This window comes from Colius striatus, chromosome 3 (genome assembly GCF_028858725.1).
Source record: "Colius striatus isolate bColStr4 chromosome 3, bColStr4.1.hap1, whole genome shotgun sequence".
Lineage (NCBI taxonomy): Eukaryota > Metazoa > Chordata > Aves > Coliiformes > Coliidae > Colius > Colius striatus.
The window spans coordinates 10,352,997-10,377,343 of record NC_084761.1 but is presented as its reverse complement, the minus strand read 5'-3'; the positions used below and the strand labels follow the sequence as shown (position 1 = coordinate 10,377,343).

Here is a 24,347-nt window from a genome sequence, read left to right as displayed (position 1 = left end):
TGGTTTTAAAAAAAACCACTTTCAATTCAAAATACTAGTTCATTAGCTGGTCATCATCTAACTAATCCTAGTGTTCCAAATTGCCAGCAGACACTGGATCTCTACTCCAGAAAAAAAGTGCAATTCTCACAAGAAACCAGTGTAAAAGGTCAAACACACTGATTGTAAAAAAAACCCCACAAAACCCATTAGCTTACAGTTGGATTACAATGCAGTCAAGCAAGCAGGAACATAAACTATACTGTAATTTTACCCCAAAAAGCAACATGTTTATTAACGTGATATGAAGTTATAAATAAGAGAACGGTTTCACTTGCATACTACGTAAAAAAACTGACTTCACCTATAGAACCAGCCTTTAGCTAAACACAGATCGACTCCTCTCAAGGTCCTGAGTATCTTTCCTCCCATGAAAACCCAACTTTGAAACGTATAACACCTTATGAAAGGCTGATTGAGCAACATGTCCACTTTCCACTTTACATCTTGCATGAGATTAAGTACTATATTACACAGTGTTCATGCCAATAACAGGCACGTTCGTTTGCTTTAACTACAGATGCAAGTGCTTAATACTGTGAAAATAACATATTCTGCTCTTTACAATTACAGTGTTTAACTCTTTTGAATAATGACTTCTTAGGACTGGTTTGTTTTGTCTTCTTTTTTCCTTTTCTTTTTTTCTTTATAAAGGGCTAAGTCTATCACTGACAAAGTGAGCAGAAATGCCTGCTGAGAAATAGCCACATCTTCAGACAACTGCTTGAAGAATTATTTTTCTGATTCATCATAGCATTTTCAAGTTGTCAAAACAAACACCACACCCACTTGATTTCCGAGTTCTGGGTAATTGTATTTAGAATTAGCAAGTACTGTGCAACTACTAATCATATAAGGTTTAGCCCTCGGTTTACCTATTTAGAAATCCACCACTGCTTTCAAATGCAGTCTGTTAAGCACTTTATTTAAGAGATATCCCCACCACTTCATCCTGTACCACCGACACTGAGAATATAGGGCACTCCATTCAGTCAATCCCTCTGCCCCAAGGCAGGATCAACTCCTCAGCCACCATTATCGCTGATGACACACAAGAACTGGCTATTTCAGGCCGCGGCTTTACACACGCATTCACAAATCACGTTATAAATTAAAGGAGGGAAGCATGTTGCAAGTCTACAGTGTCTTAAACTGGGATGGTACACAAGCCAGTCTCCCACACGTAAAAACTACAAGTAAAAGCTCCCCCAAGATGCGAGTCCGAATTTTCTGAAAGTAGTATCTTGCAACACGAACGCCGCTGCCTTTAGAAAGAGTTCACCTTGTTTAAACTGGATGAACCACCCCGTGATTATCACCCAGCCTCCATTAAGATGACACACACACAAACAGAGCCCTGGCAGAGCTTAATTATTCTTTTCACTGCTCGTACACTGGAAGACACGTAGTTTTTTCTTTTTCCCTTCGCCTCTCTCAGCAGCTGCACGCAGGGAGCACAGCGATATCGCGGGGCTGTCACCGCGGCAAAGGGACACGGAGCCGCGTGCCCTGCCACCCCCTTTTGTGTCCGAAACCCGCCGAGATGGCGCAAACCCGCCTCACCGCCACCCCCCCGCCCCCGCCTGACCCTTCCCGGGTGCGGGGGCGCCTGCCGCGGGGCACAGAGCCCTCATTGTGGCCGCCGGCGAAAGTGCCAGCCCCCGCCGTGACGCTTCCCCGCCACCGGCCGCCCGGGAACCGCTCGGCACTCGCTGTTACGGTCGCTCCGCTCAGACGGAGGAGCGCCGGGCAGGACGGGGGCACAGCACAGGCAGGCAGCTGGGCGCGGAGGGGAAGGGTGCGGCGCGGGGTGTGGAGGAGCCGCGGCGGCAGCAGCAGCAGCAAATGTCACGTCCTCGGAGGCAGGCGAGCCGCAGCCACCCTCCGACTCCCGGGCGCGGGGCGCCCCAGCCCGGAGTGTGCCTTTTCCGCGGCGGCCAGGTAAAGGGCCGCGTCCCTCCCCGCACCGCCTCCGCACAAGTCCCGGCACTCACCGCCGCCACCTCCGCCGCCCTCTTCGTCCATGTTGGGGCCGCAGGCAGAGCGCTCCGCAGCGGCCGCGGCTGCGGGAGGCCCGGGGCTTGCTCCACTCGCTCGGCGGCCCCTTCCCAGCGCACGGCTTCTCACGGCCGCTTCTTCTTCTTCTCCTCTACCGACACTACACTCCTCTGCCCCGTCCCTCTCCGCCTCGCCCTGCCCCAGCCCCGGCGACAGCCGCCGCCTCGGCCCAGCGGCCCGCCCCTCTCATGTGACCCGCGGAGGGGGGAAGGCAGGCCCGGCCGGCCCTGCGCCGCCACCCCCGCCGCCACAGGGTCGCCGGCCACTGCCGTTCCGCCTCCTCCCCGCAGGGGGCGGCAGTTGGCTGGCCTTGCCCTCCGGCGGAGCGGGGACCCCGCCTCCCGCCTTCCCGCCTCTCTCTGTCTCGGTTTCGCACGGTGCGGTCTGGCACCGCTGAGGCCGCTCAAGACGACTGCCCTTGAGCTGTCAGGGTGGGCAGAGGGTAGCCACGGCGAGAAAGGGGGGAAGGTGGCTAACGGAGAGCGGGAGGAGCCCGGCTAGCGGGGCACTCGCTGGGGAGCGGCCTGAGGGCGATGGCAAGAGGGGCTGAGGGGAGCCGTCGAGTCAGTTGGGTTTCACGTCGGTTGGGTCTGCCTCTTGGGGTCTGCGGTAGCCACAAAATGTCTGCAGAGCCGCTGACTTTTGGAAGGGCCTAAAGAGGCAAGGAAGAGCTGGAGGTGTCAGGAGGGCTTAGGACCAAGGTAGCCTGAAGCCGCATCTGAGGTGGATTGAATTCTCCAGAAAAGAGACTAAGGCATATGATGTTTCCACATGTTTTCTGCTGATTCTTGCATGCTTTTTGGTTTTGGGTCCGGTCTAGTGCTGGAGACGTGCTGGGTGCTTCCCTCAGCACAGGCATCACGAAGAGCGTTGCATATAAATGGGACCACTCCGTTTATGTGGCACAGGATTTTGTTTCAGTGCTTATTATCTATGCTGGCAACAGAAAAGATTTGCTTGCTGCAGCTCTAGGAGTCAAAGTATCTGTGGGATTTCTTAAGTCCTCAGTAAAGATCTTCAGTGAGATACAATGGGAGTCAGGATTTCAGCAGCCTCCAAAGTATGTAAAGGTAAGCAGAAGTGTGTTGTCACAGACCACTCTTCCTTCCTTGGCACCACCCCTCTTTATTTTTTAAAAAACCTTTGGTGTTAAATTTTTATTCAGAAAGGAAGCTGTGGGAGGAAAGGGTCAGGCAAGAGGAAGATATCGTGTTTTTCATTTTCCTCTTGTAGGCTGGCATGGGACTGAGCACGTTCTAGGAAGCTGTGTCGGGAGCAATCACCTCTTGACACCGCTGCTAATAGGTGGCAATTACAGCCCATTCTGCTGAGAGCTGAGGTTTAGCTCTGACAGCTGCTCTAGTGATAAAGTGTTTTACCTCATAAAGAAATCATAAACATCACAAGCCTTTAAAATACTCTTCTGTGTTTCATATTTTAAATTAAACATTGTTATAAGTTTAGTAAGTTAGTGTATAAAAAGGATATGATTACATACAACAGATGCATTACCTTGGTAAGATTTATTTTGAAATGTGTGTCTATAAAGTGCAATTACAGGATGGTTTTGCAGTAAGTCTGAATACAGATGAACCGACAGTGGGATTTGAATATTTTTGCACACCGAGCAAACTGTTAATTTACATTAGAGAGGAATCTGCTCCATGAGAAAAATTCTAATTTTATGATCGATCACAGATTGTTTGCTTTCATTTCATCTGTGTTGTTTTACACCTTTAAAGAAAATACATTCCTTTCTTTAGTTGGTTTTGTTTGTCAGTATAATTTTTTTCTTTCATTTCTTCCTATATTTCAGTATAATTCAATATGTTTTTTGCTATGTGGAAAATTCTAGTGCAGAATAAAAGGTAGTTCAGTCACTAATTCTAAGAGAAGAGAGCTGTGGAGAACAGTCCTTCCACCAATTCAGTGGAAAATTCCCCGTTGACTTCACAGAAGCAATACTAGGTTTTAAATTATTCAAATTAATAGCAAAGATGATTTTGTGATGTAAGCAAGACATGAAAAAAGTCAGTCCTAGTTGTTAGTGATCACGAGGCATATTTCATGTAAACTTCATGGTCAAATCAGACAATTCTAGTCTTTTGAGATAAGCAAAATGTTCTTTATTTTAACTTCATTATTAACTTGAGCAAACAGTTACATTTTCAGTATTTTGCATTATTGAATATGTAGCTTACTCTGTTATAACTTTTAAATATATGAAATTTAGTACTGTCTCAAGGAAAATTGGTTCTTTCTAGTCCCATTTTAGAAGGATGACTTAGTACTGATATATAGTACAAGAGTATTGAAGTTATAGTGTCTTCTTCAAGGCTTTGTGTCTCTGAAATGATGGCAGATATTGCTTAAAACTTGAAATGTACATACATATTGTGTATATGATAAGCTTACTTTTGCATGGGCCTGAGTTTTAGGACACTAAAAGTGTTCTAGGCATAAGACTGTTAGTTTTGCATACAAGGTGCTTACTGGACAAAGCTGTTTAATCTTCAGGTGAGATCAGTGATAAAAACTTTTAAGATCAAACATTTACCTTGTCTCATTTTCCTGCGTATAAAATAAGTCTGATATCTGGCTATAAACCTAGCTAGGTCAGGAATAATTGTTTGAAAATGTACAAAATTAACTAAAGAATTACAGCCATAGTTCTACTTTCTATTTATGGTTACAATCTGAGCAAATTTTAGGATATGCTCCAATAAACTATTTCCTACACGTGTTGATAATTCTCTTGCATTTACTTTGTTTTCTAGAACTTTGGTCATTCTTCTGTTTAGAAATACATATGAATTTTATTTTTCTCTCCATATTAATATGGGTTTCAATCAACAGTTTTCTGAAGACTGCTAGATCTTTTTTTTCTTTCTTGCAGTTCCTTGTGTAGTCATAGCTCTATTTTTAGGACAAGTATGTTTTGCCAGTTTTATATCCACAAGTCTAACCTTCTGTGTTGGAAGAACTTCATAGTCTGTCATTTGTATAAATAATAGCTGGTCTGTTTAAATTATTTTTAGAAGAAAATCAATCTTTCTTTAAAAACTGCTGTTGGCAGGGTTGATTCCTTAATGATAAACGTGGTTACTTGCTGAAATTTCAGGTAATATGCTTTGTCTGGGCTTTTTTCCTCTTTGGATAGTTTAGTATCTGTTTTGATTCAGTTTCCACTAAGTAGTAATTTATCCTTTCATTTTAAGGGGTCAGGGCGCATCTGTTACAACATTTGTCCCTACACAGTCAATCAGTGAAGACAACTGAATCCCTTACATCACATTTTTGTGGTCTAAAAGGCTCATTAAATATTAAGCTGTTTCTATGGATTTTGATTTGAACCAGATTCCAAGCAGAAGTGAATGAAAGTTACTCTTTATTCTTTTGTTTTTAAATAATCAAGGAATTCAAGAGTAAGAAAGCTTTGTTGGTTATCACATCCTTTCCTCAGCAAGAGTGGATTCTCTTCTTTCTGGATTGCTTTTTATTGGTTAGTGGAAATTCTGAAACATTTTCATTATTCACCTTTGGTTTACTTGTAAAAAGAAATAAGCTTAATCTTACTTTGATAAGTTTCGTCTTTCAGTAATGTGAAGGCTTCAGTGATGTAAAATTCTGGTTTATGGTGACAGATTTCATAAACTTTTAATTTCTAATCAAAAGCATGAGCTATGATGATGGTCATTACACGGACAGTAATTAGAAAGTAGATAGTAACATTGTACTCAAAGACAAAAAATACAGTTGGGAATTTTCCCAATCCAGAAAGGAATTAACTAGCTGCCATTGTGCCATCAGACTAGTCCTCAACATCAGAAACTGGAGATAGAATAATACACCTTACTGTCGAAAGGAGGAAAGACTCTTTGAAATGTTATTTAAAGAGGTGGTCATCTTGCATGCGGGTTTTCCCATTTCATATGTTCAGTCAAGACATCACTAATTTGCAAGTCTGGCTTATTGTTACTTCTGTTACATTTGGTAAGAAGGACTTTATAGTTACCCTTAAGGACACTTAAAGACATGAACATCTGTAACAGTCTCAAGAATACATTCTTAAAGAACATAGCTATATCTTAAAGAATATGGATAGATCTTAAAGAATGCAAATCTTGTGCAATGTCTTGTAAACTAGAATTATTTGTTTTATTTTACTACTTTGTCACTTAGATGCTCAAGTATTACATTTCCTAAGGCAATATCTTGGTGATAGAATCACTGTCATCAATGCTCAGCCATTGCATGAAAGAACACCTTTATTTCTAACCAAACAGTTTTTATTTTTTAGGATCTAGGTGAACCTGCTTCTGCAGGGGGGTTGGACTAGATGATCTCTAAAGGTCTCTTCCAACCCCTACCATTCTATGATTCTGTGTTAGTTTCCAGGTAGGAACATCTTAGTCCACCATCATGTCTTTTTTTTTTTTTCTTCCCTATTTAAAAAAGAAATAAATCAATTCTTGAATAATCTGGTATTCTTAAACCCCTAATGCAAAGTCTTTGACTTCCTCTCTCTGGCAGACAGGTTTTAGCCATATATTGTTTCTTAAAATGGTTATGCTGTCACACATATCATATTTGTCTCATCTGGAAAAACACATTTATAAAAAAATCCTGTTTGCTGGTTGTCTTAAGGGTTTTAAAAGTGTTTGCACCTTTCATTTGGCCTAAAAAAAATCTATGTGCAAATACTTTATATTGTTTTGGGGAACATCAAAGCTGAAGCTTAGCAAGTGAAACATCTTTTATAAATGGCACTTTTTTGTATGGATAGGAAGCTACTTCCCTTAAAGTAGTCAAAATACCCAAAGTTAAAGCTACCTCTTTTCTAAGAATTCTGCACGAATTTTTCTCCAGATGAACTTTTAAATCATATACTGAATTTTATTTGCAGCTTATTAAAAAATCCAATTGTTGATATATTTTGAGTTTGTTGGGTTTTTTATGACCTCTAAATGAGCTTAATCTACCATCAAATGTTTTTTAAGTCAGTGCTTGTTTCCATTGAGTAACACTGATAGAGCTACTGAAAATTCACTAGGTAGAGAACACCAGAATGTTCCAGTGAGGAAAACCAAATGCACTAAAACTTGTGGAGGTCCACCAAGTCTGTAATGCTTATGATCTAAAAAATACTTTGCATTAGAACTTGTTCTACCTGTACTAACTGTGCATAGTACTGGAGCCAAGGAGGATTTTTTCTAGCATGAAAGCCGTGCCTAAAATATCAGAAAAAGAGGACTTAAATTCAAAGGACATGGGCTGAAACAGATCATGAGTGGAATTTTGCATTAAGCTTGAGAGGATTTTTCTGTCTTGCAAAAATGAAAAAGCTTGTGGAGGGTGCTTGATTATTAAGGCCAATCTGTTCCCACACTGAGAAGTAGACAGTCTGTGAATTCACGTGTGCTGGCTAGCTCCAGCTTGGGATGGTTAAATGTCCAGTCTCACCATGGACTGGGGATTGGTAATTCCTAATTCATTCTACACTGGGATCTGTAGCTAGGCTGCAAACCATGTATGAGTGCTGCTCTGTCTGCATGCATGTAGCAGCAGCTGAGGGATTTATTGTAGCAGTGCTAATAACAGGGCAGGCCCCCAGAGTTCTTTCCTCCTCCCTAGACAGAGAAGCCTTCTTAAGGAACTCCATAGTGTAACAGGCTCACACATGCAGCAGCCAAGTGACAAGCTGGACTCGCTTATGACATAGTGTTAGAAGGGTTAGACCAGGTGCTCTTGTTGATTCACCAGTCAGCGTCTGAAATGCAATTGCATATCTCCACATGAGCTGGCTCAAATCTTGCTGCTGGCATGTCAGCAGTGCACAAATCTGGGTTTAATAAATATGGAACCATAAATTTAGACAGAGGCAGAAACTGGCTACTATTGATTGTGACTGTTATTGTCCTCTCAGCTATTCATGCAACCATTTGTGAAGCCACGCTGTAGATCAGATCACTCAATCTGGATTTTAAAAGTTCTGTCTGAACTAATCCTTTTTAACCAAAATTATTCCACTCATTAAGTTCACACTGTGATCTCACAAACTGTTGCATTGGCACAATTGCAGCATTGGTAGACTGTGACACACAGATGGTGTGGAAAGAAGGAAGGCAAGCTGCTGGATGGTGATTTTGCCAGTGGGGACAAGAGCACTGCATAATTCTAACCTGATTCTGAACTGCAGACTCTCCCATCAATTTCATTTTCTGATCCTTCATGCTCAGACCTTCTCAAACTATGCCTATTGTCAGACTTCGATGCTTGCTAATGCCTGATCTGTGCAATACTATATCATCTAATGGTAACAAATTGATCAAGATCAAATAGGAGCACGTAATTGCATTTCTGTCAAGATTAGCCAGCTATTGAGTTAGTGTTTAGACCAAGCTTTGTCCTGGCTTTATAATACTGGCAGCAAGAAGACAGAAGAACTCCAACAAAAATCATCAGGAGTAAACCTACTCTCCACTCCTTTTTTTTTTTTGTGAGGATTTGGGGTTTTATATGGCTTTGTATTGGTGGGTTGAATTTGCACCAAGAATTTTGTGCCATGTCACCATCCAAAAACTGAATTTACTGTATCATGAAATTGCAGTTGTATACTGCTGACAGTATGCCTTTAGCTTCTTTTGTAGGTTATTTTTTAATACATAGCTCCTGTTGAGTCCAGGTGAAAAAAGGAGATGATGTTTTGTTAAAAGCTGATGTGTAATGTTTTAAACTGTCTCTAATAAAAAAAAAATCCCCTATTTATTCCACTGCTGCAGTTAGAAGGAAACACATGTGGTCCGAGGTAAAAAAACACTTAAATCTTTTCAGTCTCGTAGCTGTACATACTATTTTATTCTTTTCATATCCTTCTGGATGTAAGAATAATCCCATGCACTTCTATGCAAAACCAAAAAGGTTTTGGTACTTTTTTACCATAATTGAAGTGTACTTTCAATTTAAAAAGCAGATCTTCATCTTAATTGTCTTTCTCCTGCTGTATTTCTCGTTATAGTCTTAAAGAAAGAAAAGCTGTCACTAAGTACAAGAAGATGTTAAGCAAGGGAGAGTCAAAGTTAAAACCTGGCAAGTGCTAAAACAAGGAAGTTTTCCAAGGAAGTGGAGGAGACAGATCAAATTAATTCCTTATGTAACTCCATTTACCTCAGTGCAGTTACATGAAGGATGAATTTAGTACCTTTTATCTCTGGTCAGAAAAGGATTTTCTGTGATCTGAATCACCACAGTATAAAATAATAATTCCTAAGAAACAAAATTGTAATTTAAGTCTGATTGAAGTTCCCTTGTTATTTTTCATCTGTTAATATAATTGTAAAAGACAATAAGTCTACAGTAGAACAACAAAAACAGCTTCCTATAAAGATTAGTACATCATGATTTGCAGCTTACATCCTTAGCAACATTTTTTTTTGGTGGGAAAGAGGAATTAATGACAGATTGCTAAAATGGGCAGATGTCAGGGACAGCTTCTCCTTCTTCTAAATTCCAAAAGCTTTTCTCCAGTTTGCTGAATTGCAACTTTAACTTTTTTCCTCTGATCTTCTCTTGTCCCCTGACCCACCCCTACTTCAGTTCTCCTTTCCCTGAAGTTTCTTAGGGTCCCACTGTGTGTGCAGGGATCTCTCTGGCTTCTCTGTACAGCTGAGTTTTCAAGATTTCTCAACCAGAAATATTCAACGTCTCGGGAGAGATAAAGGAGAAATGTTTGTCCTCCACCATGATTTCTTCCTAGATTTTAAATTTCAATATGCTTAAATGTGAGATGCTTTAAAATAACACATTTTCACTGTGAGAACCCAGCCTCCTCGTGTCAATCTGTAGTACTCAAATATAGCTGTACCCAGAGATTACTTCCATTTTAAAACCTTGTTATGAAACCTCTGCCTCCCTACCCTACTCCCAAATTCAAGATACATTTCTGATATCAATATGTTAAGATCTTTTAATACAGTAATACAAAAGCATCCATAGAGTATTAGTGCAATGAAGTCAACAGTGTCTTTTTTATCCTCATCAACTTGCAACCATCAGTTTTAACAGAGGGGAAAGGATCTGTGTATACATGCATATAAAAGATGTGAAAATACAAAGGCATTTATTGAAAACACACAAAACCAGGAAGATGATAAAATAGCAAAAGGAAGTGGCCTCAGATATAAAAACTTCTGCATTGTATAGCAGAATTTATCACTAAGAGCAAAGACTGGCAAATTGCCATGCTTTGCATAAAACAAGCCACGTAACATAAAAAAAAATGGGCAGCACACAAAATACAATAGACATTTTAAAAACTAATGGCATGTGAAGTAATTAAATGAAACACTTTTTGTTTCCTTATCTTTAAAAGCTTCATTATATTTTCAAATACCAGAAATCTAACCTTGTTAACAATGACTATGTGCAGTTCGTGTGAAAGTACCCAAGATTAAAAACCAGTAGTGACTAAAGCTATGTAAAAATTCTCAGCAAAAGCTAGTAAGTCAAATAAAGTTGCAAATAATCCCACTTGATAAACTGGAATTCCTAGGAGCTTTCTCTTAAAAGATCATCCAGTATGCTGTAACTTTGGACATTGTGTATTTTATTTTTATAGTTATCAGTTGGTAAATGCTGACTCTTTGTTTCAAAATAATGTATTTTAAGATTTTCTGTGAGGATTGATATATTTGGAAAGTACACAATGAATTTCGAAGCACTTTGGAAATACAGTATTGTCTCCATTTGAATTGCTGGAATATTCTCATTCGCTGTACTGTCAGTAGGCCTGGACTTTTAAACTGGCCTTGTAGTTCAGTTCACATAAAGAGATCCTCATGTTTACAGAGCTCTGATTAAATCAACAAGGCTAGACATCAGTACTGATCTTGTCTGATTGGATTATAGGATTGAAGCTGTGATTTGTCCTACTGAAACCACTTTAAGTTACTTAAACAGATAAATCCTACTATCAGATATCTTTTCTTACTGATTACACTTTCTGAAATGAAAAAAAAAAAAACAAACCAACCAAAACCAAACCTTGCTTGCTTTCTCCTCATTTTTAATGGAGTATTTAACCTTCTAGTTCTGAATTATCATAAGGCATATGTAGGGTTGGAAGGACAAGAGAAGTCACTCTGGAGGGAAAACAGTGTAATTTTCCTTTTCCGTATAATGGATGTAAAATATTTGTGCTTTTTTTATTTCCATTTCCAGTCCTTATTTAACCCTACTCCCTCCATGGGATCGGAACTAATTGGCAGAGTTCCTGTTCTAAAGGAAAATCATAGGATCATAGAATTGTTTCAGCTGGAAGAAACCTTATCTGTGTTGCTTCTTGTCTCAAGTGATAATTCCCATCTTGTCAGCTCATGTTTCTAGCAAAGTGACTTATCAAAATTAAACCAAGAATATATTCAAAGTACTCTTTTTTTTTTTCTTTTCCCCCGAGTTTATTCTTTACCTCTCAGGTTTTGTATGTTGGGTTGAGAAGAATCATCTTGTATATGTCATTATCTTTCACAACTAGAATATCTGCTAAGAGGCAGAAGTGCATTTCCCTCCCAGGCAGATCAGCTACTTGTGCACATATGAGTAACAAAGATTTACCAGAGGTGTTTTCACTGATAAAAGCATTCTTTTGTACTAGCTATAGTAACAATAGCAATATACAAAATAGAATCAAACCTTTGGACAATGCTGTTTCAATAGGGGCCTTCAGAAAAAACACTTCTATGTGAGGAAAGAGAAACTGCTAACAGCCACAATGCTGTGTGGATACAGTGATGAAAATCTGAGTTTCATCCAGTGATGACAATCTCTGCAGACTTCTAGCTTGCTGGCATTGGCAAGTAACTAGTTCACCTAATAGAAATAAATCAGAAGATACAGTTATCAACTGCAAATGAATTATTATATACCAGAAAGAAAATGTGTGGAAGAGCTCTGAAAATTATGTTTGACAGTGACAACACAGACCAGACAGCTTTTATTTTAACCAGCAGATTGTTGGGAACACATATCATATATCCAAGTGGAGGACTTCAAACGTGCTGGTCTGTACAGATGTTCTCACTCAGAACACAGCTAGAGGGAGCAGAAGATAAAAGAAGGCAGTCCAGCTTTGAAAAAGGTTTGAAAAATGTTCACTCTGTCTTGACAAGTAAATCTAGTTTTTGTGATAGTATCTGTTTTTCAGCCTGATAGAAAATTAAAACATCTACAGACCTGAAATAAAAAGACAGATAGCTGAAGGTGTACAAGCAAGCCTCAGAAAGGTGCTATACAGTATTTTATTTTTTTGGTTTCAATCTTAAATGCTTTTATATTGGAGGAGGGCAAAGACCAGAAATTGGAAATAGTCACTATTCTAACTCTGGATCAAGTCATATGTGCTTGCAGTCAGTGTGCAATATGTGCAATGCAAGGCTAAAATCACAGAACAGTAGGGGTTTGAAGGGACCTCTAAGAGATCATCTAGTCCCACTCCCCTGCTAAAGCAGGTTCACCTAGACCAGGGCACAGATCTAAAAGGTGATTTATGAATCTGCTGTTGAAAAATGGTGGTTTTTTTTAATTATACAAAACAAGAGAGGATTACCGAGTTCAGAAGGGTTATTTGTGAATAACTTCCACCTGAAGTGATTAAGAGCTCAAGCCACTAGCCCAAAAATAAAAACATCAAAAACATCCTGCTTGTCATGGCTGCTAGCTTTTTGTTCCGTGAGCAAGAAGTGAGCATTTGACTGGTGTGTTGGTTTTGGTCCTTTGCCCTTGGGGATACTTTTTAACAATGCATAATACTTGAAAGAATTCCAAAATATGTTTGTTTTGTTTTTTCTTTGAACTGTGAGGTTAAAGATAAATAAAGGCAGTATTTTGATACATCTAGAAAATATTTGTGATAAATAGATACAGCACTTCCTGACACTCTTACAACATGCTTTGGGCAAGCACACCACAGTTCTTGATAACAGACTCCCATTCAGTATTTTCTTTTTTAATGGAAGGTAAAGCACTCCATCCACTTTTACAAAATTAATCCTAGCAAGTGGGGGTATCTTTAGCAGAATTTTCGGTGTTTCTGTTTGAGGTTTTGTTTTTTTAAATTTTAAGCTACCATCTGTCAGAAAAGGCAAGAGCTAAGAAACCTACAGGAGAGCTAAATGTTCTGGTGGGCCTAAATTGCTAAAAGGTCCCTCTGGTGAGGAATATCTGATTTGCACAGAGAAAACTTGGGCTGCTCCTGTACAGATGGGTTGCTTTCATGAATTCTATAGTATGAGATGAACAAAGACAGACTACCACAAAGTCCTAGGCCCCTGACTTGAATCTGACTTCACAACACTTCAAATCCTAATAGGAAGAGATCTGGATATCCACATAGTAGCACGTCTATTCCTGAGTTTATTTGCAAAAGTATTATGTGTTCCTTGAAGCTCCCCATGTAGCGCAGGTATCGTGCCTGTTTATATAAATACGTACAAAATCACTAAAAGTCACAGTGCCCAGAGTGTTTAAGACTAGATCACATCCCTGTCACAGTAGGGTAGCTGGAACATCATGGACAGCCAAAGAGGTTAGAAACTTACTTCAGTCCATACCATGTGAATTCCAGAAGCAATGAGAAATCTACAGGGAAGTGCAGAGAGTGCACTGACAATGTTTTAACTGTGGATATCTAAGCACATGCTGAAACTTCACCAACCTTATTTTATAATCACATGCATTTTTGTCCCTCCCCCCCCCATTTTTTTCCCCTGTTGAAATCCATGTTTTGAGAGAAAAGAGGCTCCCAACATTCATCTTTAAGAAAAAACAGTAAAGGTTAATTTTGTAGCCAAGGTCTTGGCCTTTTCTTCAGGATTATCAATGTTATTTCTTTTCAGATTAATCACAGCACATAACATACTTCCTCAAAATATATCACTTGTGGTATCAAGGAACCCTGAGATCAAACAAAACTTTTAAGTTAATTATGGCTTCAAGTCTCCAAAAAGTCATCTGACAGCAACTTTCAGAAGAGATATGAAAAGTGAGAGTTTTCTGGGTTTTTAAAATGCGCAACATTAAGCTGAGGATACATGTTTATCCACTACTTTAATGTTTTTTATTTAGCAAAAACAAGAGGTCAGACATAGCTGTTAACACTAAGGGGATTTTAACCTTGAAGTGAAAAATCCAATGCAAGAGTTACTCTGGCCTTTCTACATATTCAGGATGGTTTGCTTCCCCCTTCTCCCGTGAACCTATGTTGAAAGTCAGAGCTTGTTAGTTAGGAAATACCTAGGAATCACATTCAATGTAACTGGTTTAAGGTGTGGCACTAAAGTATATAAAAAGAATGCCTATGAATGAATATTGGTGGCTAACATGATTCAGCTAGCCTAGAGCTCAGATAAAGTGTTCAAGGTGAAGCATAAGGGATTTAGCCCTTTTATTCTAACACAGGTTTTAACTGTCTTTGATATTCAGTAAGCACGTATCTCAGATTGTATCTCTGAAAAGCCATTCATGGTCTGACTTTATATTGCCTTTTACATTGTTAGAAACATGACTTCAAGTGAAAAGTTGGAGTGAGGAGGACCAAGACTAACTCTTCTGCTGAGCACAGACAAAAGATCAGGTTTTTAAAATATTTTTATTTCTTTTTAAATAGCTTGATAAAACCCATCAAATTGGTACTCAAGAGTTCAATTGTAAACAGTTACAATACGACCACTGTGTATTGATTTTGTACATTAACCTATCTGCAGTGACAATCCATAAGACAAGTCAAAGTCAGCATATTCATAAACTGAAATGCACTGTGCTATGAAAAAAATGATGCCATTAACTGAAAATATTTAAAAGACTGATGTTTAACTCCCTCCTGTGGTATAAGCGAGCAGCATCACAAACAACAGCTTCTGGAAGCTTAGAGATACCACTTCGTATTATTCAAAAGTCTGTATTGACCTCATTAGGACAACAGGATTCAAGTTTACTATGGAAACTCTTCTCACAAGTTAAAAAGTGTCACAAGAAATTTCTAAAATACATACAAAGTTGTAAACATCTTTCTCTGGAACAAACAAAGCCAGTTTGTGCCAGCCTTCTCCATCTCTCGCATTGCAATAAAAAACAAATTAGGACCAAAGACCAAGGCCATAGAGGAAAATCATTCTGCATGGATAATATCACAGTTCACATGAAATATTAAGTGTCAGCATTTAAAATTAGTGTTAGTCACCAACAGGTAGCAGAATCCATTTTCAAGAAAGCTCATGGAATACTCAAGTGATGAATCAGGCACTATGCATTAGATTTAAACTTTTGTTCTTAAAAGTAGGTAAATTACATCTAGGTATTTTTATATTGGATAATAGGTAAAATCTACTACAAATAGAAAATGAAAGAACACATACTTTTACAAGTTTGCTTTTCAGCCACTTTTGCTATCAGGTTTATAGAGATCTTCCACAAAGGAGGAATAAGAGAGTTCTGCAAAAACAGACTGTAAATATATTGACATCACAAAAATAAAACTGGATCTTTTCAAGGCAGATTTACTTTCTGGCAGTCCCTCATGCCATTTTCTAAAGTGTTGTAGCTTTTAAGTTTATTTTGTCATTAACAATGAAGTAGCCATTGGTTTGGTCTGAATCTTGTACCACCAATCCCAAAAAGACTAAGGTAACAGATTGTAAATGCAATACACAGTTCCTTTCAAAGTACACACCAATAGGATTTACTTAGCATGGGGTGGAACATGATGGCATTATTCTGACACTTCCAGATTACTCCTGTTTTCACACTATCAGCAGACTGGTATCTATGTCTTTGTTTTTAAGTGAGCTGATCATAAATATTAGTATTTTCATAGACAAGTTGTTTATTTGAAAGTTCCATCAAATGCAGCTCTTTATTAAGGATCAGAGGCTTTGTAAGTCTGAGATAGCAAAAGAAGATGCATCACAGATATTTTTTTAATATCCTAAAGAGTTTTTTTTTTCTCCCCCAGTTATTGATTGTGGCACAGAAACAAGTGTCAGAACACATTTAAACTATGCACTCACAGGAAAAAAATTATGTCAAAATATTAAAAGTGCATCATGTGAATTTTTCAGAAGTTATTAGTATAACTTAAGAAAACCCAAAGAGTTTTGAAGCTAGCATAACCATTTCTAAGGTTTGACCTCTACATATTTGTAAGCACCAAGACTGACCTGAATGTATTTGATAAGCCTCAAATTCTAGCTGCAGTTCTGAGCTGACAGGGGTACCACAAATTCAAACTAAATACTAGATTTTAATCAAAGCAACTGTTTTGAAGGGAAAAAGCAGAAATACATCATCACACTGACTACTGTTGCTCTGTCAGATATATCACAGCTTTATGACAAGACTATGGATGCTTACATCTCTGTGTGGTTTCTATCATTCATTAATTACAGGGGAGTGTTTCAGAAAAGAACACAATATCAGCATATGCCTATGCTGAGAAATTATGGAGAATGAAGAGAAGGGAATTATAGGTAAGATCAAGCTATAAAAACAGAAGGAACAACTTGACATTAAGATGATGTATTAGGAGAATACATACATACAAGCTTGCTTTTTCCAAAAATTAACAGTTTGTATACCTCTAAGAAGGGGCAAGGGAGGAGGAACAGAAAAAGGAAGCAAACTTTGGCAAAGTTTAAGAAAGTGCAGTCTTTACAGTCTTTAAAAAGTGAACAAAAACACAAAAAAACCCCACCCCAAACATCAAAACACCAAACACCATATGAAAAACTCAACTAACCCAACACTGGAAAAGCAAAAAGCTAAAAAAATGTCTAAAACCGTCTCATGGTGCATGATGATGCACATATATGATTTCTAAGATTGCACTAGCTAATATCACACTGAGATGTACACCACCATCTCTACTCCATTTTGCATCCTAATGTCAGAAAGTAAATAAGCATTTGCATAAGCATTCCAACATCATACTGTGATAAAACATTATCTACATGCAGAGCTCTGTGCACACACATTTAAAAGTAGATTTTGTTTTTCAAAGTAGTACACTATATAGTAAATTTCCACTCTAGTGTACACTTATGGGAAACTACTACGCAATTCTCTAAATATTGACTGGTTTCGTAATTTGTTTTTTAATGGCAGAAATAGGACTGTTTGCTACATAGTGCAGAAAGGATCTGGACACAGATCAATGAAATTTTAGAAAGGAAATGCTTAGTAGAACCCTGACATTTTGCTTAGAAATACCTCTTTCCTGATGGAAGAGCACAATGAGAGAGGAACTGGAGATAAAAAGGCAACTCCTTGCTCAGTACAAAGGTGCCTTACCCCTACAAAAAGTGTTTTGCTTCTGTACTATTATCCAAGACAGTCTCAGCCCTAACAGCTCATTTACTCAGAAAAGCTTTCCACATGTGACCTACTGAATCCATGAAACTCCATGCAAACTGGTTCTTAGCTGAGAGACCTTCTATTTTTGAGATGAGTTAATATCGAAATATTTTGTAGGAAGAGAACAGTGGCCTAAACGATGTAGTGTTTGACTTACACATAGTTTCAAAGGATTGCCGTTCTTCTGGTTCACCATTCTCCTCCCAGACAGCAAAAGCCACTTCGGCATTTTCACCACCGAACAGTTCTATTGATGTAACAACAGTGCTTTCAATGTAGAGACTCCCCAAGCTTAAAGTGCAGTATATTACATGAGACTTTTAACATAGCAAACTATCCTTTTTTGAATTGCAGAAGGAATGTTCACGATAAAACTTCTAGGTTTTAAAAAATGAAATCCAAGGCAAAGTATATAAACTATCTTAAAATGGATTAAATCCATTGACTTAAGATATAGTCTTTATATCTTCAATATACATATAATACACCCCAAATCCATCATTTTGCTTAGCTGTATTGTGTCTATATTTGAAGTGATTCTGTAATAAGAGATGATAGAATGATACCTGATGACCCTTTCAGTAGTGAAATTCTTCCTCATGTCCCGCCTGAACCTCCCCTGGTGCATCTTGAAGCTGTTTCCTCTTATTCTATTGCTTGTTGCTAGGGAGAACAGACTGACCCCCGCCTCCCTACAACTTCCTTTCAGGTAGCTGTAGAGAGGATAAGGTCTCCCCTGAGCTTTCTTTTCTCCAGGCTAAACAGCCCCAGATCCCTCAGCTGTTCCTAATGAGACGTGCTCCAAATCCTTTACTAGCTTGGTAATAGCCTCTGGATCCTCTCCAGCACCTCAATGTCCTTCTTGTAGAGAGGGGCCCAAAACTGGGCATGGTATTGAAGGTGAGGCTTCACCAAAGCCAAGTACAGGGGCATGATCACCTCCCTCCTCCTGCTGACAACACTGTTCCTAATACAGACCAGGATGCCACTGGCTTTGTTGGCCACCTGGGCACACTGCTGGTTCATGCTCAGCCACTCTCAATCCACACTCCCAGCTCCCTCTCTGCCTGAAAATGTAGCACTGCTGGGGGTTGTTGTGGCCCAAGTGCAGGACCTGACCCTTGGCCTTATTGAAACTCATGGTGTTGACCTTGGCCCAGCCATCCAGATCTCTCTGTAGAGCTTCCCTACCCTCAAGCAGATCAACACTTCCACCCAGCCTGGTGTCATCTGCAAGCTTATTAAGGGTGCACTCTATCTCCTCATACAGATTAAAAGCCATTCAAAGCAAATTTTGCTTAAAACAGGACTGTATTAGCTGGACTGATACATAACGTGATTCAGCATTTCAAGATCTCCTCCTGCATAGGCTTGTCATCAATAGAGAGACAACCCACTGTAAACATATTTAAATTGTAATTTAAGGTGGCTTCTCTCATGTTTTGTCCCTCCACTTGCTTTTTTTTTCCCCCTTTGAAATCACCACAAAGAATAGGTGTGTTAAAAACTGAATTAATGTTTTTATGCCTTTAGCTACTCCTCTTGCCTAATAACCCGACAAATCACCTACAAGGTTTTTTTTGTGTATAACTGTGGTTCCCTAAACATGTGGTTCCCAAATAATTTACAGCAGAGTAGAGAATCTTATAGGCCAAACCATTCACCTGAATAGACAAGGTATCTAGTAACAACTACAGGTACAACTGCACCAGTCAATTTTTATATAGGAAATTCAAGCACTCAGTTTTGGATGCAGGATTGTGTTTATGTACATCTTTAATAAAAAACCCACACACATAAAAGCTCACCATACAGGAAAAAGAGTACTTCTTTACCTATATAGCTAGTTATAGAGATTAAGATGCAGTTGCACAATGTTTTCTTTAGCAATCAAGCCAGCTTAAACAAGCTCCAACCACTCCCCACCATTCCTCTACCCTCAGCTCTGCCAAGTGTTTTTTTGGGTCAAGCTGTATGCAGACAACAGCTTAACACCATAACTCAAATAAGCCACAGACCTTTGGAGAACTGTCTTTCTGGTGTTTTGGGGTTTCAGATCCCCATTGCTTCAGCAATCTTGATCCACAAACACTCACGTTAGTACCACTGCCAGAGTGATAAATTGCAGCAGCGGAGATGGGAGTGAATAGTATGGCTTGAACAAGAGGAAACTGCTGCTGTCAAACTAGTTAAAATATGTACTCCATCATTATTTTTAGGTCTGTTGGTAATTTTGTGACAAGTAATTGTGATCAAAAGTCTAGAAGTTAAACAATTAATAAAAGTACACACTAGGGGAAAAGCAAATTTCTAAATTAAATTAAATGGCTTTTTATCTCCTCTCACATCCAGAAGAAATAACAAACTAATGGGGCTAATGAAACCACAACATATCATGTAACAGAAAAAGTAGCATATCTTTCTTTCAGCACTCAAGGTTAAAAGATTCTAACATTTCTCCCTGTTAACACTGATAACTGGCATTTCATCTTCATAATCAAGGACTCCTCTACACCAGTGAGCTAGCACCCAAATAAACACCACACTAAAAAATCTAATGGCTTTCCAGGCAAATTCAGATCAAGCTAAATGCGACATCACTTACTCTCTTTCCAAAATGAAGTAAGCTAGCTAGCAAAAAGCATACTAGTGTAGGCATCACTGGCATGACTTTGCATTAAGTCCTCCCTTTTAACTCAGAGTGAAAAGTGAGCTGAAAAACACAACCTAACTCACCATACCAATACCTCCCTCTTTAGGTGAGCCTGTAGAGCAAAGCAACCCCAACTATGCCAAGTGCCCTGTTGAAAATTTCAGACACAGAAATCAAACTTTGACCTACAGCAGAATCAGTTTCTCCATCCAAGGACCTACAAGAGCTTAATCCTGCCAATTCTTATTCATGAGCAGCTCTATTTGATTCCAACATTTTTGCTCCATTCTTTGCCAAATCCCAGTGTCAGAACTCAATCCCAAAGCCAAAGTCAACAAGCCTAGAAATGGTTACCATGCTTCAGTGATAACAAACACTTTTTCAAGGAAAGAAAACATTCTTTTAGAAAATTGTCTCTAGTGTCTAACGTAGCACAAGAAAGCTCATGAGATACTGTTTAAATTACAGCAGTACCCTCCTTGAGATGCAACACTGCCAAGAGTTGTGCTGTCCTGAAGACCACCCTCCCAACAGTTTTCCAGTTCAAAGCCTTTTAAGGACTGACACATTAGTTAGATTCAGAGCTGGAATTCAATTCTACAAAAAAACATTTTCATTGGAAATTGTTGTAAATAGTAGCCATAATACTCCCCTAATACAAACTCTAAAAAAAAACCTAACCCAAAGGATCTGTGCTGAGCAACCAAATTGGGTTCTAGTGTAGTAGTAACAGCAGACCTGCAGAAGTCCCAAAGATTTTGAGATTAATAAGTTTTTTTCTACTCGGATGCAAGATACTCCTTACAAAAAAGTCCCTATTCTTCCAACAGCCAGTTTAACTAGCAATTACATGATTTTTAATTCAGCTGTCTGCTTCTCATTAAAACCCAAACTGTAACCCTGTCAAAGTTTCTATTAAAGTTTAAAACAATAATTATTAAAATGTTAGTACTTTTTTACCTTCACTACTGCATACCAGAGACCTGCTAGTGCAAAAGCTAGCACAGAAATTACTAGCTCTATGATGTGAAAATTATTAGCCACATATGGTATATTTGAAAGCATTTGCTTGTATCCAGGTGGGTGCTCTGAAGATACAAGGTTTACGTAACAAAGAAAAAAGCAGAGTTCCTTGTTTAAGAGTCCCATAGCATATTCATTCAGTGAGGCAACCGGAATAGAATACAGAACAAGTCCACCAAGCTCCAGCTCTTTAAGAAATGTAAGCCACAATTCATTCTCTTGGCTACTGCTCATTTCTAGTTCCAGAAACCGCAGGTTTTTACTAAACTGCAAATTTCCAAGCCAGAAGTGTGCAAAACGTGCTATGTCATCTTCTGGATAGCATAAGCTAAAGTCTGCAGCAAAACTACAAGCTTTCTCCAGCCACCCCATTACTGAAATACTATTGATGCAGTGAGAAACCGTATCAAGATTGTCCTTCCCAGAAGAAAAATGCAGATTAAATAAATCCTTCCAAGGAGCAGCTGCACTCGAGTCCCTCCCTGCTGGTTCACTCAGAGGCATTTCCTTGCCAATCAAAGGCAGAGGTGGAGTATTTAAGAGAGAACATTTCCTGGTGTTAAAATATAATAATTCTTGTAAACTGCCACTGTGTTTTTGAGAATCGTTCAACTCGGAATGCATGTGTGTCAGGTGAGCTGCTGCCTTGTGATCATCTGGGCCACTGTCACATACTCGTTTCTGGTTTAAATCTTCTTTCTTCATAGTCCTAGAGAAGATGAGCACAGCTTTGCTGTTTCACAACAGGCTGAATTTGAAGAGTATAATTGCCTCTAGTTGCAGCACACAGGGCAAGCAGCACACCAAGTCACATGTCAATGGATCTCAATGTGGACCTAAAGAGAAAGAATGCAGAAAGTTATGACATTAGCACCCCAGTTTCTTGGTGTGTATATAGAGTATACAGATTTTTTTAATCTTTTAACATACAAAGAACAACCCAACTGGAGAAAGTTACAGTCGAGTCCAAACAGCCAATCACTCCCTTCAGGCTGCTTGAGCATACCCAGGGGGTAGGAAGTACACCCAAATACAACCTTTCTTCTGCATTTTCATTTCAATCTGCTATAAACTCTCTTTTGGTAACAGGCATCAAAATGAGTCAGCAAATTAGCAGCTAGAGAGATTCGCTGCGTCACAGCACCATTTTCCAAAAAACAATAGAAATGCAGACTGTAACCAATTAGAAGCTGAACATTCAAGGCAAATATTGAGTAATCTTCCTGTAAACAGGAGCCCATGGTGCAATCAGACACTTTACGCTAGAAATCAACAGTGTACCACACACAGCTTCCCCAAGGGAACTGGTCAGACTGGCCCCACCAGCACAGGCAGAGGCATTTGCTATATTCTAGTCAAAGGACAAGCTGACGTTGTTGCAAGAGAACTATTACATACCAAGGCAGATAACAAGCAACGGCAAGGCATTTTTAGTCCCCAAGGTTATTAAGCTACAATATACAACTCCTGGCAGGGTGGCTCAATTTCAGGCTTCAGAAACGCAGGACAAGTCCCAAAAATAACAATATGAGACACCACATTTTGACCTCTTCCCATTTCAACTTACCTTTTACAAGTCACAAACTGCAACCAGACTTGTCTTTCAGCACTTGGCCTCTAGCCAGATGTCAAAACCTTCATTACAGCTATGTTTATGAGGAGAGAGAAGGTTTCCAAGCTTTGGCTAGAACAGATGTTTGTTGTGATAGTCCATGACCTGCTTCCGTTGCCAGTTAAAAGTAAAGCTCTTCTTTCATCACAAACCCAATGAAAATTCAACCCTACAAAGAGTGTAAGCTCTTCATGTCTTTATGTCAAAGCTGTTTTAGGGACTTCCCCATTTTGTAGAAAGAGGCTTAAGACAGAGGAAATTAAGGTTGAACTTCTCCATGCAAGGATATTATTATTCAAATGCTACCTCTAAATTTTCCCTGCTACAATTATTCTTGTCTTAAAAACAAAAGGAACACAAAAAACAAACTGATGAGGGAAATAGTTTCCTTAGGTCCTAACGGGATGTCAGGAATGTACTATCAAAGCACACATCTTTCCAATCTCATGTCTATCTCCAAGTTAACTATAACTTCGAAACACGAATAAACCCGAGGTGAGAAAGCTGCACGTTTGCACCCTGAGCAAAGGAGCGTCGAGGATTCTCACAATCACAGGCAAAAGCTAATCTCCAGGGCTGGCCGGCATCCTTGCGAGGCCCCAGCAAGACTTTCCTTGGTGACCAACGAGCGCGCGACGGGCTCCCCCCGCCGCGGGCCGGGACAGGGGACGCCGTTAGTCAGGGAGAAGCGATCGCGGCTGCCGAGCCGCCGCCTCTGGGAACGGACGGTCCTCGCTGCCCCGCGCCCAGCAGCGGCACCAGCGGGCTGAAACCCGAGACGTGAGCCCTCCGCCGCGCCCCTGCCCCCCGCGCCGCCGCCCACCTGCAGCCGCACGTTGAGCATCATGGAGGCGACGATGTAGAGGTAGGGAAAGTTGATGCGGAGCTTCCAGGCCAGGTCGAAGAAGATGAGGAGAGTCCTCGTCAGCCCCTTGCAGAACACCCCGTAGGACCTGGCCGCGGCCGACTGGGAAAGCCTGGCAGCCAGGGCGGCCAGAACCGCCGCCATATACCCCCGCCCGCGGCCTCGCCGCGCCGCCGGGGCCCCGCAGCCGCCCCCTCCCCGCAGCCGGCGGTGGGTGTCGCCAGCGGGGAGGCGCCCTCCACCGGCGACGTGCGGGCCTGCGTAACCCTGACGCCGTACGTCGGGGCGACCCGCGCTGTGCCGCTGACGCGCGAGCGCCGCCCCGCCCCGCCGCGCATGCGCGGAGCCGCGGCAGCGGCGGGCGCGGGGCGGGATGGGAGCCGCAGGGCGCGTGGCCGCCTGTCTCTGGGCCTGGTCCCGCCGGGGGTGAACTCGTGCAGTGAGGCCGCGAAGCGTTGTTGCGATTCCTAAATTGCGCTTGTAGTTCAGCTAGTCCCGCTCAGCTGGGCAGGAGGAGGAGCTGGAGGGCTTGACGCTGTCTGACCTTCTCAATAAAAAAATAATGGGCCATCGATAATGATTTCTGGCTTTAGGTGGGGCTTTTACTGGTTGTTTATGCAACAAGGTGATCAGTTCTGTGAGACAGAGGCTCTGCAAGGAAATACTTCCTATGCTTTCCAAGCTCGTACTTACTT

General features: G+C 40.4%; 2 protein-coding genes across 3 annotated transcripts in view; both read right to left on the bottom strand.

The window, feature by feature from the left end:
- Window positions 1-2,258, bottom strand: part of CYTH3 (cytohesin 3) — a 52,031-nt gene extending 49,773 nt beyond the window's left edge. For both annotated transcript variants that reach the window (XR_009818471.1, XM_061993263.1), the window contains exon 1: window positions 2,034-2,258. Coding sequence is in view for 1 of the 2 variants with exons in the window: in XM_061993263.1 (XP_061849247.1) it covers window positions 2,034-2,064 (31 nt within the window). In the remaining variant the exon portion in view is untranslated. The remainder of the gene's footprint in view (window positions 1-2,033) is intronic.
- Window positions 2,259-14,723: 12,465 nt separating this feature from the next.
- On the bottom strand, window positions 14,724-23,919 carry LOC133625150 (small integral membrane protein 10-like protein 2A). The gene is made up of 2 exons (XM_061993185.1): window positions 23,611-23,919; window positions 14,724-22,011 (listed from the first exon to the last, which is right to left on the bottom strand). The coding sequence occupies exons 1-2, from the start codon at window positions 23,794-23,796 to the stop codon at window positions 21,991-21,993; spliced, it is 207 nt and encodes a 68-aa protein (XP_061849169.1). The 5' UTR covers window positions 23,797-23,919; the 3' UTR covers window positions 14,724-21,990.
- Between the last annotated feature and the right edge of the window lie 428 nt (window positions 23,920-24,347).